General features: G+C 46.9%; 1 protein-coding gene across 9 annotated transcripts; it reads left to right on the plus strand.

Annotated features, from left to right (window-relative positions):
- The first annotated feature begins 570 nt into the window (after positions 1–570).
- On the plus strand, positions 571–16,257 carry DRC2 (dynein regulatory complex subunit 2). Of its 9 annotated transcripts, none has more exons than XM_084837002.1 (10): positions 571–929; positions 2,145–2,294; positions 3,235–3,374; positions 5,153–5,320; positions 6,059–6,228; positions 6,330–6,468; positions 9,008–9,205; positions 11,704–11,922; positions 14,059–14,211; positions 14,951–16,257. In XM_084837002.1, the coding sequence occupies exons 3-10, from the start codon at positions 3,243–3,245 to the stop codon at positions 15,263–15,265; spliced, it is 1,494 nt and encodes a 497-aa protein (XP_084693128.1). In that variant the 5' UTR covers positions 571–929; positions 2,145–2,294; positions 3,235–3,242; the 3' UTR covers positions 15,266–16,257. The 9 variants fall into 9 exon arrangements, with proteins under 9 accessions (XP_084693128.1, XP_084693127.1, XP_084693121.1 ...); XM_084837001.1 differs by having other exon boundaries at positions 571–856; positions 2,111–2,294; XM_084836995.1 differs by having other exon boundaries at positions 571–856; positions 2,142–2,294.
- Positions 16,258–16,380: the final 123 nt, after the last annotated feature.

A 16,380-nucleotide genomic window follows, 5' to 3' on the forward strand; every position in this document is an offset into this window, starting at 1 on the left:
TGGGGCACTGCTGGTTGCTTTAGGCAGGTCTTGGTGAGTTGCAGCCAGTGGTGCAGCTAGGGCTGGAACAGGTGGGGGCGGAAAATTTTAGTTGTGTGCTTCACAATTGAAGTGATAAGATCATTGAGTCCAGGGTCTACAATTACCCAGCTGCACCACTGGCTGCAGCACCGATTTTATTTATTCATGTGTTTGTTCACAACATATCTACCCTGTTTCCTAAGCTGCCTCGGTCTAATATTAAAATCAAATATTAAAATCACAACAACCCGACTACAAATTCAAAAGCAGCCGACAAACGTTGTTGGGATTCCTGTGCCCCTTCCGGCTGCTGCAAGAAAAAGGGAGAGAAGGGATTTGCTCCGGCCTCAGCTGCGGCACTCTCGAAATTCCTGCCCCGGGTTCTAATCCTGCGCTTCCCGCTTTTACTTCTGCTTAGGCTTCAGCGCTTTTTGTACGGGCCTGGCGCGTTGAATAAATATTTAAAGGAGGTTCTACCGAGTAGCCCCGCAAGGGGGCGCTCTGAGGCTCGGCCGCCTTCGCGGTCTTGCCAGGAAGAGGGTGTTGCTAGGAGACCGACAGGGCTCGGCCTGGAGCAACGAGGGGGGAAATAGAGAGGTACGACCGTGGCGGTGTGGAGCGGAGGGGAGACAGACACCGGGGGTCTAGTAAATCGCTCGCGACGACGATATGTGAAATTCAAGGGCAGCCAGGATTGATCCCTTGCTGGAAAGAGCTTGGCGCCAATTCCTGAGAAGATCTGAAGTGTGTGTGTGTGTCGATGAGGGCTGGTGCCGCGTCAACACTTCACAAATTCAGATTGCAGAGCCTGCCCTGTCAGTGTCGTAGAAAGAAGGTGATGGAGGGAGCCTGTGCCCGTGTGTTTGTACTTTTGTGTTTGTCTTTGCATGCCTCCTGATGGGAAGGAGGTAAGTCCGGAGAGGAGACATGCAGCGACACAACAGGCAGCCTCCTCTAAGGGTGAATGATTCTGCTGCATCCAGGGGTGTTGCTGGGCACCTTGATGCTGTGAGACCCAGGTCCATTGGACACAAACCTGCATAAAATGTGCATACGTTGATTTATGCCTATATACGCAAATGTAAAAATAGTTACTAGGATTTATTTAAATTTCACAGGAGGCAAAGCCAGCCAATTAATTGCTCAGCCAAATTACCTCAAATAAAATAAATCCTTAAATTAATTTGCACCCTCCCCCAGATCATCCCAAGCCAACGGAAAAAGGTTCTCCCCACCCCAGCCCCGCAAGCTTTATTGCCATGCTTTAAAGGGTGAGATTCATTTGGGGTGGTGGTGTTACAGCATGTGGGGAGGGCCATGTTAACCCTTCCCTCCCCTTCTGCAATCCCCCTTGAAAATCGGGGGCCTAAGAAATAGATTCAGGGCTAGGTTCCATGGGCTGTGTGCTTGCCTTGGGAGTGATTGAATGATCCAATTGCACCTAAGGGAGAGACACTAGAATGTTCCACCTGTAGCTAAGGCTGATTGAAGGAGGCATGACCGCAGCAGTGATTCATGCAGAGGGCACAGTGGGCAACCTCTTTTCTGAGTGGGCCCTTCGGGTTCTCAGACATCTCTAATTATTACATTCATTTCTTTCTCGCGGTACATGAGCAGTTCTGTCATGGCATGCTGTTAAGGAATTAGCGCTTGAGGACCATCTGGCAAGTCTCATACATCTTTGCTGGAGGGAGAAGCCAGCAGAAGATAGTCTGAAGACTGTGAAATAGGTGGAAGAAATTATTCCAGGAAAGATTCTTCCTAGGGGAGGAAGATAAAACATGTTTAACAAGGAGGGGAAATTGATCTCCTCCATCTTTTTATTGGATAAAGACTATGTGTGTTGAACATATGCATGACAGGTAAAAATCAACATGTGAACAATTACCTGGCATAAAAATGCAGTGATAGGAAAAGCTTCATCTGTTGATTTCCACTCTCTGTACTGCTGTAAAAAGGCACAGAGCCTCAGTCCATAAACAACGTTAAGTGGCAACCCTAATTTTGGGAGTGTGGCAACTCCCCAAAGGACTGCCCAAGCAGGCCACCATGTTGTGTGTCACTTGCGATTGTTCATTTGCCATTCTAGGTTCATCCATGGCTTCCTCCCTCCCTTCCAGTAGGTGTTCCTGGCAGTTTTGGTCTCATCAGACGTGATCCTCGTGAGGTTTCAGAGCTCTGGTGGTGGGAAAGCCATCAAGAATAGCACATGAGAGAGAGTGGACTGACTCAGATTTGAGGCTTCAGTGAGATATAAGAATTGCAATAAAAAGGTGAGGGAAGAGAAAGTGGGAAGAAGAGATCCTGAGAGGACCCAGGTTAAAATCCCATCTCAGCTTTGAAGGTTACTAGGTGGCTTTGGGCCATCCACTATTTTTCAGCCTAACCTACCTCACAGGGTTGTTGTGAGGATGAAAGGGGGGAGCCATGTGTACACCATCCTGAGATCCTTGGAGGAAGGGCAGGATAATAAGGAATGAGTTTGAGGAAAGGATGAAAGGGATCTACAGTCTAACCATATTGGTGTTATGTATACTAGTGGAAGTGATGTTTAGCAGTTGGAGCTGACTTCCTTTAGTTTAGAGTCTAAGCCATAGACCAAATACTTCTTTGTTAGCTGATGTGGTTCTTCCTCTTTGTCATAGTCAGTTCCCTGGGACTGTTTGACAGTTCCCTGGGACTGCAGACTGTGGCCTCATCCGTCAGCCAAAGAACCAAGGGTCACTGGGAGGCTGCATCTCCTGCCTCCTAGGATGCCTCCCAGGAAGAACATCATCACAAGGGGGAAACCAACCTGGGCCTATACATCAGCCAGAGGGGGAAGAGCTGCAGGGAGCTCGCTCTGCCCCTCCCTGCTAGAAAGAACACACAGCTCCAGCTGACAGTTCCCAGGGACTGGAGACCCTGGCTTCATCCATTGGCCACAGAACCAAGGGGCACTGAGAAGCTGCACTCCCTGTCTCCCAGAAAGAGCATCATGGCAAGGGGGAGACCAACCTAGCCCAATATGTAGGTCAGATATGTATTTGCTTTCTTTCCCCTCCTCCCTCCCTATCCCTTTTCCTTTTATGCAATGTCTTAGATTGTAAGCCTGAGGGCAGGGACTGTCTTATTACTGACCTTTGCAAGCCACTCTGGGAGCCTTTTTCAGCTGAAGAGTGGGGTAAAAATGCTATAAATAAATAAATAAATGCTCTAAATGCACCTTCCTAGGTGCAGCCATGCCGAAGAAGAAGGGACGCAAACGGGTGGTGCTGACTGATGAAGAACGGGTGATGCTGATGCAACAGAAGCAGCTGGCTGAGGAGGAAATGAATAAGAAGAAGGAGGACATGCTGGCCCAGTTCCTAAAGGTACCATTTGTTTGCCTGGACTGAAGGAGCGCTGGACTACAAGGAAGAAGGAAGATCAGTGGGGTATCCTGTGCTGTAGGGAGAGGAGTGGAGGGTCAGTATCGTGGAGAGCACTATACTCTGTACTGTAAGAAGTGTGTGTGGTGAAGTTAAAATATGAGCGGGGGGGAATCATATTATTAGATATCTAGGCTTGCTCAATGTGGCAGGGGTCTCTTTATGTTGTAACTTAAGGGAGAATTGTTTTAAAATGGTGTGGCTCACAGAATTTTAAGAGTGGTTTGAACAGGGATGCTAGGAAGGCCTTTTCGCCTGGAATGTGCCACTTGTGAACATTATGAATGGGGAATAGAAATTAGAAGAGCTGCATTTTAAAATCGTATGCTCTGATCTTTGATGTTATCAGAGCTTGAGAGTAGTGTGGTAGATGAAGTGAGAGGTTACTATGTAGTCTATGTGGAAGAGAAAAGTCAAAATTAGGCTAGCAGTTCATAGACAGATGCACAAGGCAAGGCAGGGCTGGAGACAAAATGCTGCAAACCAATATTTATTGGGAAATCCCAAGGTCTCCGTGCACTTTGAGCTCAACGCTCTTCCTCGGGAGTAGTTTTTGACAACAAAGTAGGTTTTGAGTGGGATAGCTGTATTGTAAAAAACCAAAAAACCAAGCTGCTTTGCTGAGGAAGAAGTTTAAGCTCAAAATGTGTTGAGGCTTTGGGATCCTCACAATTGGTTTGTGCCATTTTGGGTTCCCTTCCTTCTTTTTCTGTTGTGCTGGAACTGTTGGTGTTGCCCCCTAATGCTAGCTAATGAGCAGGTAAAAGGGCAGACATGGAAGGCAAGCAGATGGGTAGGTAGAGTGGCAGACACAGGGGAGCAATTGAATGGCTTCCAGTGTCAACAAGTTACTCAGGTTGAGGAATTAGCTTCAGCAGGCCTTAGAGCTTATATTGGAAGAAATCGGATGTGGGCCATGGTCCCCGGATTCCCTTTTGCAAGAAGATTCTGACCAAAGGGTAAAGTTCCAGTGTAGTTTTTAATGACACTTCTGGTATTACACTGAACTGCCAGGCATATATGACTGCCACCATAGAGATACAGGGATAGAGCAAAGACTCTGTCCATAGAGAGCCATGGCCAATGGCAGCTTTCAGTTTAATACCGGAAGCTTAGGTTGTATGTCACACTAGCCTTTATCATATCTCTTCCGTTCTGACCAGAGGTTTCTTCTAACCAGCTTGAAGTACCAGCTGGCTTGGTGGTGTAGTGGGTGAGTAAGAAACTGGAACTGGGAAAGCAAAAATGGCTATAGATTTGGAAGGCCTCAGTGGCAGCTATCCCTAAATTAAACGATTACTAATGAAAGGTCACACAATCTGAACAGTTCCCTGGCCCAACTTGCTTTATAGTTTGGAAGTATTTCCTGATGTCCGTTTAAGGGCACATGGCTCTTAACAGGATCAGTGCGGTTTCAGCTCACCCGATCACCACAGGACACGAGCGCAGAGTGCTTCAGTTTACTCAGGGACCATTGTAGGACCAGTGTAGATGGTGCGTGGCTGGCAGAGAAAGCTTACCTTGGGAGCACCCTAATTCTACTTTTCTGTAATTGTTTCGTTTGCACACGTCCTTCAGTTGACAAGGCCAAGACACTTTGGTTCTCAGAGTTGGCTGCATTTGCTGCTCAATCACTGCCCTTGTTCTTTGGCTGATTCATTGTCTTGTGACATCTGGGCTGTGTTGGGATTTCTAGTTTACCGTTGTGACCCACAATGTAGGAGAAGCTGGCCAAGGAGGAGCGCAACAGCGTTGTGAACATGCACAAGATCAATCTACAGTGGCGCACTGTGCTCCGTGAAGTCAAGGCCAGGGAGCTGCGCAAAGACATAGAGATTCTCAGCCAGACCTTTGAACGTGTGGTGGACTGCAAGGACAGTGTTATTAAGGTAAGCCCTGGGCCCTAAAGATTATGGGAGGAGACTGTGAAACAGCTGAATGTCTCTCTCAGGGACTGGAGAGGGATTGTAATGCATCTCTTGAGATTCACTGCTGCTATCTAACACTGGCAAAACAAAACAAAAACCTAGAGAAAAATAACAAACGGCATGTCTTCATTACAGCAAAAGGTAGTTCCCACTTGGTACAGTCTTGTGTGAGAGATATATCTTGTGCAATATATATGCTTTTATGTTACACTCACAAAGTAACATACAAACTAGAGCAAAGGCAAGAAAGAGATATAATAGCCACATTAACAAGTGTACAGGATTCTTTGAGAAGCTGCTCTGAAACACATAAGTTAATTACGATCTTAGTGAAAGGCAGCATTGAAGGAGAAGGTCTTCATAGCTTGCCTGAATACCCATACCAAAGGGGCAAGATGTGAGTCAGTAGGAAGGGAGTTCCACAGTTTTGGGGCCATCACTGAGAAGGCCCTATCCCTCGTGCATATCAACCTGACTGATCTTAAGCGTGGGCACTCAAGGACCCCTTGGGCAGATCTTAATGAATGGGTGAAAATGGTTCTTCAAATAACATGCTCCCAGCTCTGGTATAATTTATTTCTAATGTCAGAATTTATGATTTCAGGTCTTGGAATTTGGGGGTATTTTTAGTGCTGAATCCTTTAGTTCTTTAAAACAGATTGGACTCCTTCCATGGTCATATGATCTCTCTCCATCCAGTCCCTTGCTAAAGACCTTGCTGAAGCAGAAGCTCAATACACACATGCCCTCCGCAGCCACTTACACAACATCGATCAACTGCTACAACTCCAGCGTTGTCGCCTGGGCTACTTAGAGGAGGATTACCACGTTGAGCTACGGGCACTGCAGAAGGAGTTTGACGCAGAGAGGTAGGAGGGAAGAAGGCAGGAGTGTTGGGCTGGGAAAGTACCTGTGAAAATCTGATTAGTTGGACTTTTGGAACTCTTGTGGCTGTTCCTGTTTCCATCAGGAAGATAATCATACAGCATCATGATCAGGAGAGCCGCTATATCCAGGATGTGCTGCTGGCTATGGAACAAAACTTTGCTGACAGCGAATATGAGGCCAGGCTTGACTTCCAGAGTACGAGAGATGATGTCAAGAACAAGGTGCGAGTTGGGACATGGGAAGGAAACTTTATGGCAATCTGTACACTTGCTAATGAATGGGGGAAATGTATCATATTGGTGTAGACACAATCCTCAGAAAAATCTTTGTACGAGTGTTTGATCAATATTATAGTCTTTTAAAAAAGTCTGCGACAGGAAGACTTAGTTATTTAACTTGCAAGTTAGTGTCTCATTATTTAGTAATTAGCTATGCCTTTAAAAAAAATCCTTTTCAGTTGTGTTTTATGTATTACACAGATGCATGTGTCTCTCATGTGTTGATGTGTTTGTAAAGGTGCCCTAATTTAGTAAATTAAACAAAGAAGGACTGGGTGTGGGCGGGAGCTACATGAAGATGCTAAGAGCTCTTCCAGATGGGGCTTCTAAGGGGCTATCAGCTTGCCTTCATTGTGAGATTATTTGGGCTGCCTACGCGAGGTCGTCCGTCTCCTGCACTCAACCTGTGTCAAACTGTTTTCCCCCTGCTTCTGCCATACTTTCTCACAGCATTATTTTTTTCTGGCACGCCATGATCTGCAAAAAAGCAGTGGTGTGGCTGCCTGATTCTGGGAGCTTGCATTGTTTTGTGGTGTGTCTGTGACGTGTAATATGATGCTGCTGGAGGCATATTCAGGTCAGCCAGCAGCCCTGTTTCTCCCTAGCTCAAAACCAATCACCCCTTCTCCTCTCTCTCCACTGCTGCTGCTGCTGCTTCTGCAGCAAAGAGTTCTTTGCTTTATTCCCTCCTCCCCCACAACACCCATGCACATATACTGGGGCCATGAGGTGTAGGGAAATAATATTTGTGCGGGTGGAGTTGTTGTTTTTGTTCATTCCCCTCGAGGAGTGCAGCTCTGGAAGATCAGGTTCACTCCTGTGGCTTCCTTCACACTTCTTGATTAATGTTTAAAAGAATGCTTTAAAATGCTGGGGCTTGTCTTGAGAGCTGCATCAGCACACCACTTCATGCCTGCCGCTCGCCCGCCTGTCACTTGCCAGCCACCATTTTGCCCACCTCATTGCTTTGCGGGTAATCCGAAGATGATGGGCAGCAGCTGCAGAGCTGAGCACCAGCTCCGCTCCCATTCAAAAGTGCTGTTCATGCTGCTCTTCCAAGGTAACTTTTTATGGAGGGAATGAGAGGAGGAGGCGAGGTGACATGGCAATGTGGGTGAAATGGAGGAGAAGGAGATGGCTGCGGTTGCAGCTGTGGAGGAGAGGGAAAAATGGGTGATGGGGAGGAAATTCATTCTTACACAGGACTAAAACACAGGCCTCCACGACATGAATTTTAAACGTATCAGGGTGAAGAAAGCTGCAGCAGGGAACCTTTGATCTCCCAGAATTGCGCAATTCTGGAGGAACAAACAAAATGAAACAAAAAACCCCTCTCCATAAACAAAATGGTGGGAGGGAGCAGCAAAGGAAGGGGAGAGCTTTGGCTAGATCCTCTCATTCTCCCCCAACTAGTATGGATGGAACATAGCGGGATGGAGCAGCAGTTTCCCCCAGCAGTGTGGAAAGTTCTACAACAATTCTGCTTGTTGTTTACACCGCAAAAGCAGTGACTGGTGGTGCTAGGAGTCCTCAGTCTGGAAGAGCCCTCAGTGGAGCCTTAATCAACCTATGCATATTGGGGGTTGGACTTGATGGTCTTATAGGCCCCTTCCAACCCTACAATTCTATTACTTTCTTTGGAAATGGAAAGGATCACCACCTGCTTTTACTGTAACCCTATGTATATTCCTGTGACTACTGAGCCTCTGCTCTCTGCTAGGATTTTCCCCCCATCAATTTGTAGCCACAGCTACTCATAGAGCCTCCAACCACTGGCTCTGAGGTACAACACCACCTGTGTAATCCAAATACGCGGGGACCGCTCACTACCTTTCCTGTTCTTTCCTACATAAGAGGCTGAATTAAGTGGCTGGGCTGGTTCACTGCCTATTTAGAGACAGAAGCAGACTTTAAAAGAAACACCGAGCCACCTCCGCTTTATATTTCTTTCTCCCCCTTTCCCAGTAATATGTAGTATAACACAACTCATAACTTGATTTTATGGTGCTGTGTGTTTCCATTTCCCTCCCCACACAAATAATTAAGTGGTAGGTCTGTGATTATGTCACATCATGCATCTTGTTAAGCTACATGTTCTTGAGAAGAAGGGGGAAAAGAAGCATGGAGCAATGGCAGCTCCAAGTTCTTTGTAACATCTGACTCCACAATAAGATCCCAAGTATGGCTGAATGAGAGATGTCAGTGGTTGGGGTACAAAGACTGTGGTTGAAATGATGCGTAAGCCATCCTTATTTCCAATATTTGCAGTGTTTCCCCAGCTGCAAGGTTTCTTGTAGCTAGAGCTCCAACCCATAGTTTATTTAAGCAAACAGTTGGGTATACTACAAGAAGCCGAGTTTTGCTTGGGGAAGAAACTCCTGGCCATGCTGATCTAGAACAAAAGGAACCAATTGATTGGACAACTCCAGAACAGGCAAGGAGGGGATTGGGGAAGTACTGATCCATGTTCATTTCCCCCCAGAACTTGGAGGAGAAGCATTACCTACGCATGCAGTTAGAGGGTAAAGTGGAGGAGCTGTGGAAACGCTTCCAACAGGCCTTGCGTAACTACACAGAAGCAACAGAGGATCGTAAGATTGCCTTTGAAGCACTCAAACTCAGGGATGAGAAGAGCACCAGGGAGATTGAAATGCAGATGAAGAAACTGCAGAGGATGCAGGTGAGTGTCCCTCTCCGGCTTATCAAACTGGGGAAACATTTGGGTTGAAGGGGCTGCTGACAACCCAGGCCTTATTTCAACCTACAGTTTATGATACTGCTGAGTTGTCCCTGCAGCACAGCTGTATTCTTCTAAAGCCATAGCATAAATAGCCTTTCACAGTACTCTGGTTCAGCACAGTACTCTCAACATGAAGATGGCATTTATATCAACTGGTAGCCCTTTTATGTAGGTAATGGGTAGATTCCAGACAGCCCAGAATCGCGGTGGTAGCCATGTGTCCTACTGGAAGTGATGGTGGGGGCATTGAATGTATGATTTGGGTCTGTAAAGTCCAGTGGACAGAATCAGAAGGTTGGAAGGGACCAAAAGCCCATCAGCCCCCTGCAGTAATCCAGGATTCTCTTCCAGAAACGAATACCCTCATGCCCACCCCACAACAGAGGAACGTGTGAAAATGGGCTCAAATCTCAGAATATCCGAGAATTCATGAGGGAGCTATGTTCGAGTCCTGATGGGCTTATCTGCACAACCATTTTTTCACATGGTAGAGGGTCTATTTTACTCTTATCTTGCACAGGATCAAGACATTTTCCTTCGCAAAATAGGTTGCTATGGCGGGTATACCATATTCTACCAAAACACAGCAGCAGCAATATTTTGAACCTGTGAAAAGGCAACTCTTCCCTCTGATAGCACACCTGTTACTACCAGGATTGCCATGTGGAAAGAATGACACTGTAGAAGCGTTGCCTGTTGAAAAACCCCTATTGGTGACGGAATTCCCCTGTGCTGTTTTGTGAATGTTTTTGTTTTCCTTTCATTCCCTTTAATAAGAGCTTAGATTAGAGGCTGTGCATCCACAGCATGGGGGCAATAATTCAGCTTTTAAACAACTTACCAATTCCAGCAGGACAAATCTCTTCAATTTTACACATGCGCCATTTTGTAAAATGTTTATTTCATTTTTAGTTCTGTTTTAATATTCATATACTTCTGCATTGGAGTGCTCAGCTGACTAGGTAATTTTTAAAAAAAAATAATTATCACAGCACTGTTGTCTTCAGCAAGACTGTCAACCACCCAGCAGGGTTCATCCCCTCTCCACATCCATGCCTTAATGCAGATCCAGCATTGCACCGATGCCTTCCAAAAGGGACTTGTGCGCTACAGCAGAAAATGCACTTGGGCTGTAGTGTGCATGATGGTGTGGAAAGGCCCTTTATCTCTGCCTCAAAATTTCCACCCGTAAAATGGGAAGAACCAGAGGCAGCCCTACCAGAATGGGCAAGGTGAGGCTGCCACCTTGGACAGTGGATTTTCAGTGGCATTAAGGGTGGCAGAGTGGGAGACACTTGGATTTAACACATAGGGCAAAATTTACTGGTCTTATTCATTTCATCAGGGCTTGTGCAAGAAAATTTCACGGTGGGTTTGGACCGCATTTTAGTTAGAGAGAAGGTGTCATTTGGAGTTTGGCTACAGCCACCAAAATGTCTTGGGCTAACCTGGGAATAACAAGGATAATAATAATCAACCCTAATTTCTCCTATCCACATCAGCTTTGCCCACACTTCCTTATCTCATACATCTGTAGTTTTCAAACTTTCAAACTTCAGGGGACACTTTCTTTGTTGATCTGTTTGCTGAGGAGCTATTCTGTATCTGCCACAGGATCCTTGCACGTTGGAGAGGATTCTGTGGCATGTTCTGGGGTGTGTGTGTGTGTTGTCAGTTCAAGTGGGGTGCTAGTCAGGCTGTTGGGCTTCACTGAATGAACTGAAAGAGCACCCTAGGATGCACCATAAACTCTTCTGACTGAGGCTGCACATTGCAAGTGGGCAAGTAGTGGCAGGCAAGCTGGCTTCTAGGGAAGCTTGTCCACAATTACTGACCTTCTCGTTGATGAACCCCTGATATGCTCCCACGCAACTCTAGGATTCCCCAAAAAGCAGTTTGAAAACCACAACTATGCATCTACTCCTTGTTTTTTTCTCCATTGTCCCAACCTATTCATGGAGAATCCCCTGAACCACCCGCCTCACCTCCCATGCCTTAGTTCCTCACCTTCCATGGCCACAGTTCCGCATCATGTAATTACTTTACCTATAACCTTCCTATAACAGCGATCTCACACCTGAAAATCTGCACACCAAAATGGCTGTCTTAACCACACCTCCTCCTGTTGCTACGACTTTCAATGTTTATAGCAAGGTTAAGGACCCTTTTTATTCAAAGGCCTCATTCCTTTGGGAGAAAGTGGTTGGGTTTGTATTCCATCGATAGGCAGGGCCAGAATCAGTGGTTAGCAGGGCCAGAGCCAAAATGGGCATAGCTGGAGTGAAAAATCCATGGGGACATCCCTTCTCTCTCTCTCTGTCTCTCTCTCTCTGTCTCTCTCTGCCTGCCTGCCACCACCTACTCTCCCTCTGCTTTCTCTTTATAGCTACTGCAGAGAAACTCCTGTAGCCTGAATAACTCCCCTTTATTGTTACCAGGACCTCATTATCAGTCTGAAGAACAAGATTGCACTTCATGCACGAGAAAGTGAGGAGCAAAATCGGCATGTCCGTGATGAGAAGGAGGTGGTGTTGAAGCAGCTGCAGAAGGTCAAGTGCCAGATGAACCGGGCAAGAGCCAAGGCCCGTAGCAATCTGGCTAAGCTGTGCAGGGAGAGCAGCAGGACTCTCAGAGTGCTGGAACGTGTGGTGGAGAAGGTAAACTGTCTGGTGGACATTTCTGGGCGCTCATGGTTTGGGACTCCTTTCAAAAAGGACATGAATGTCAGAAGAGCAGGAACATGAAGATGGTTGAAGAGAGCATGCATAAATCTTACGTTTGGAGATCTCTGGAAGCCCTAGGGATTTTCAAAATGGAGTCTAGATGGAGAAGAGTTGTTTCAGATGCGCAAGTACAACTTTGGTGTATAGAAGTGGCATCCAATTGGCTCCAGACAAACCTATATGAGTGAAGACCATCTTTTGGATGCAGTTTCCACCTCCTGACTGGATCCAGGCTCCTGTTCTTCTGACAAGGGATGGAGGAATCGGGTTTTCCTTCCCCTGCTTAGAAGCTGCCTTGGTCAGAGTGCTTGCCTCCAGTTTCCCATCTTGTATGCTGTGTGTGTGGCTTGTGAGGAGTTAAGCTTTGGGGACATGTCAAATAATAAATAAATTAGTGGAGTAGTCAAATCTTTTTAAGAAGCAGCATCTACTTTGTGTGTGTGTGTGTGTGTGTGTGTGTGTTTATCCCATGCACTAACAGAGCAGCAGACCTTGGCCCTTGGGTCACCTCTTCTCCTAGCAATGGTGGAACAGAGTACTAGAGAGAAGATAAGAGGTTGGATCCAGGATCTGCCTTTTGTGGGCAGAAGGGCTTCGCTCGTGGAAGGTGCCTCTGCCCGATTTTCAGGGTTCACATTCCCCACAGTTCACCCCATTCAGCAAGGTCCCCTGACACTCTGTGTAGCATTTTCAGAAGGTTGGAGGGGCTGCTGTGGGGAGGAAGGGGGTGGGGAAGTCCACTTCCACCAGCCCGGTTGCACACACCTAAATCTGGATCCAACCCAGAGGCAGCGGTAGCAAGAGCATAGTCTGTTGGGGCCAGAGATAGGATGTCCTTGGCTGTAGAAAGGGGACAAGGCTGGGATTGTTGAAACAGGAGATGTCTGGGAATTCTTATTGGGAGAAGCTGTGGGGATGAGGGAGAAGCAGCACTGAGGGCCACATCTTATGGCTTTTGGCCATACGAAGTTTTTTGGCATGTGGCTATTTTTAGCCAACATGCCTGTTACATGTTGTTGGAAACTGATCCTCGCAATTTCCGATGGCAGGAGAGTAAGCAGGCACTCAAACCCCTTATCATCTCCTGTTTGCCTTAGAGCTCGAAATGCCTTTCCAGACATTATGCAGCAGCAGACCTCTCATATAGTCTACATTTGTCAAGGAGATGCTGCTGATTCTGGCTCTTGAATGTGATACATCCGTTTCCAAAATTGTGTTTGTTACATTCACATATATTTTTAGGTGTACATTTAAGAAAAAAAACCTTACATCTCCATCATGGGACGGGCAACCATGTGCACTATTGTGCAAAAATGGTGCAAGTGTCTTGTTTTGTCATAATGATCTGTTTGGAAGCCACTGTGCAGAGCAACTTTCAATTATGTAACCGACAAAAGAACCACACAGTTTTACTTCTTGCACAGAGATTATTTCGGTGTAGAAAAAATATAATATACATTGGCTCTTAAAGGTACAGGCTAGTTGGAAAGTGGTAACTCTCTTTCCAGAAGATATAGAGCCTCTTCTCCCCAGACAAGCAATGCCTTGTTTTTAACGGTTCTGACACAGGTGGTGGAAATTCAAAAGCCACAGAGAACAAAGCAGATCCCGTGGGATGCAGCCCTTCCACCTAAAGTGATCATGTATGGTTCAGAGCCTCCCTTGTGTATGATTGCTGGAAACTAAAGGTTTATCTATACTGCAAACATGTATTGCTTTAATAATTTGTCATGGCTTCCCCTAAAGCAGGAGCCCGTGGACCTCATGTGGCCTGCAACACCTCTGGCAGTCTCCACCCATGCCTTCCCTGCTCAGGCAGGAAGGGGACACCCTCCTCACTGCCTGAGCAGGGACAGGAGAGTGCCTCGAAAGCCTAAAGAATCCTGGCAATTGTAGTTCGGTGAAGATGGTGGGAATTCGGTTAGTTGTTCCTAATCCCCAGTGTCACAGGACTACAATTCCTAGTTTAAGATACACAGTTGCCCCAGTGCAACCCCCAACCTTGGAAAACTTACCCTGTGCCAGATCTAGGGGAAAGCCATATCAAATCATCACTTCCTGTCCCTACAGGCAGAGCTGATCCTGCGCCTGGCTGAAATGTGTCGCAGGTTGGAGTCTGAGGAGGAAAAGGTGCTGCCCTTTTATGTGAGCTCCCTGAGCTGGGATGAACAGAAGGCTGCGGATAAAGTGGCCATGGAGAAACCAGTTGAGCCGCTAGCTCAGGTGAATGTGGGAGGGGGGGCACATCTATCTGCTTCACGGACAAAGAGAAGGATGTTGCTCTCTTGGTTCACTGTCTGGATTAATCCCTCTTGGAACGTTAGGCTTATTCTGTATCCCCAGGGCTTTGTCAGGTTGGCATTCACTGCTGTTCTCTCCCAGACAGGATGGTAGGTTTGAGGTAAAACTACAGTGTGGGGCTGGTGCCAATGGAAGTTCCTGTCCCAAGGCTAGCAGCAGCTGTTGTGAGGGATTTTCATCGAGAGCTTGGCAGGAATGGAAAGAATCAACACTCCACATCACAAACCTTATCTTGAACAGTCCCTCACCCTCATACGCCTGTATTAAGAGGGAAAATCCCACAACTTAATGTGACCTGATTGATCAGCATCATGTGTAATTTTGCCCTATGATAGTGGCTGTATCCTTGGTTTTTCCCTGGCTTGCATTCTGCTTACCTTTTCTGATCAGGCAGACCTACCTAAACTGCTCCTCCTCTTTCCAGTAATTTCCTCAGCTGCATGAAATTATCTTTGTAACTTGCCCAGTAGCTGTTACATTCACAATAAGTAGCTCCTCATTTAGAGTCTGCCCAGGAGCTGTATTTTTCACACAACATCAGCTACCAACTCCAACCAGGCATTCATTTCTGGGCAAAGTCCTGCTGGTTCCCCAAAATAAGACAGCAGTGCAATTCCTTGCAACCAGCCCAGGCTCCTGAATTTTCCATGTTCTTTCACAGATGATGCAGGACTACGTGGGACTGGAGCGCTTCTGGCGACGATACAACAAGGTGAGGCTGGAACAGCTCTCACTAGAGCGGACTAAAGAAACACTGCTCCAGGACAACCTCAAGCTGAGGCACCTGCTCAAGCAATACCTGGATGGCATCTCAGTGAATGATGAGGTCCTGAGCCAGATCAACCCACTGATGATCGTCAACCAGCAGACTATTGTCCCCACTCTGCCCCAGCCTGTGCCTGTTACAGAGGGCCGGGTCAAGCAGCCTATCTATAACGTCATAGAGGCAGCACACGAGGTTTCACATATCCTCTGAGCCAGCGCCTTGTGATTTCAGTGTTCTCCGCTGCCCTGTTAACTGGCCACTGGGCATAAGAGCCAAGCAATCCCAGCAAGGGGCCTGGACTGGGCCTTTTGGAGAAGGCTGTTCCCACGGCAAGCTGCCATTAAAGAGTTAAACAGAACTTGGTGTCCTGGAGCATTTTCTCCCCTCTGCAAGCAAACCCACAAAGGCTGGTATATTGGGAACTCAGGTTGTGGTGTGTCCACACCCGCCCAGCAGCCCCCACGCCTAAGCGCAGGCCTTCTAAACACACAGCCTTTTGTGGGATGGCTGCTGTGGTGCAAAGACAGCAGGCGCGAAGGGGTTTGGAGCTTGCTCAGGCTCTGGCCAGTTTGTGCATATGGTTCCTTTCCGCCTACGTTCTCTTCCTTTGTTACGCTTTTCTTTCATTCTTCCTCCAAGAGCTGAGAGCAGAATATAGGGGAGGGGTGTGTGTGTCAAGCTCAGAGTGGAGGCACAGCCCACCAAAATGCTGTTGGCAGCCTCATAAGTAGGCACGTGTCCTATGAGCAGCTATGTGCAGCAGTAGGACTTAACCCTAGCTCCCTCCCCCCCCCCCCAAATGTTGGGAGTTGTCTGTTGAAGGTGCTGAGAAGACTTAGCAATCTCTAGAAATCCTCATGCAACAACAGTTCCCAGGGTTCTCTGTGAAGCTGGAATGAGGGTTAAATCAGTTTAAGTTCATAGTGTAAATGTATTTGAAGGCTTATAAAAGCATCCCCCTCCTGTGTTTCAGGCACCGTCTGTCCTAAAGATGTACATGATTAATGGGAATTTTAAACTTTTTTCAGTGGTTAATGAACAAGTACTGCTCACAATATATTTCCTAGCTGGCCCTCAGTGCTTTACCAGTGACCAGCAGCAGAGATAAACAGATCTTGCTTTAACATACTTGACATTTGGTTATGTAAAAGGCATTCATAATGCCTCCAGTGAATCCTTTCCTGGTTAAAGACAGTTCAAACTACTAGATCTAGCACATGAGGTCAGTCATTCACCTTTTTAATCCTCTGGGTGACTTGCTGGAGGATATCTAACCTGCACCTGCCTCCCATGTGCGCGTGCATGCGCGAGAGAAAGAGAGAAAC

This window comes from Heloderma suspectum, chromosome 2 (genome assembly GCF_057233095.1).
Source record: "Heloderma suspectum isolate Gila_16-S chromosome 2, 16-S_ref, whole genome shotgun sequence".
NCBI classification, from domain to species: Eukaryota; Metazoa; Chordata; class Lepidosauria; order Squamata; family Helodermatidae; genus Heloderma; species Heloderma suspectum.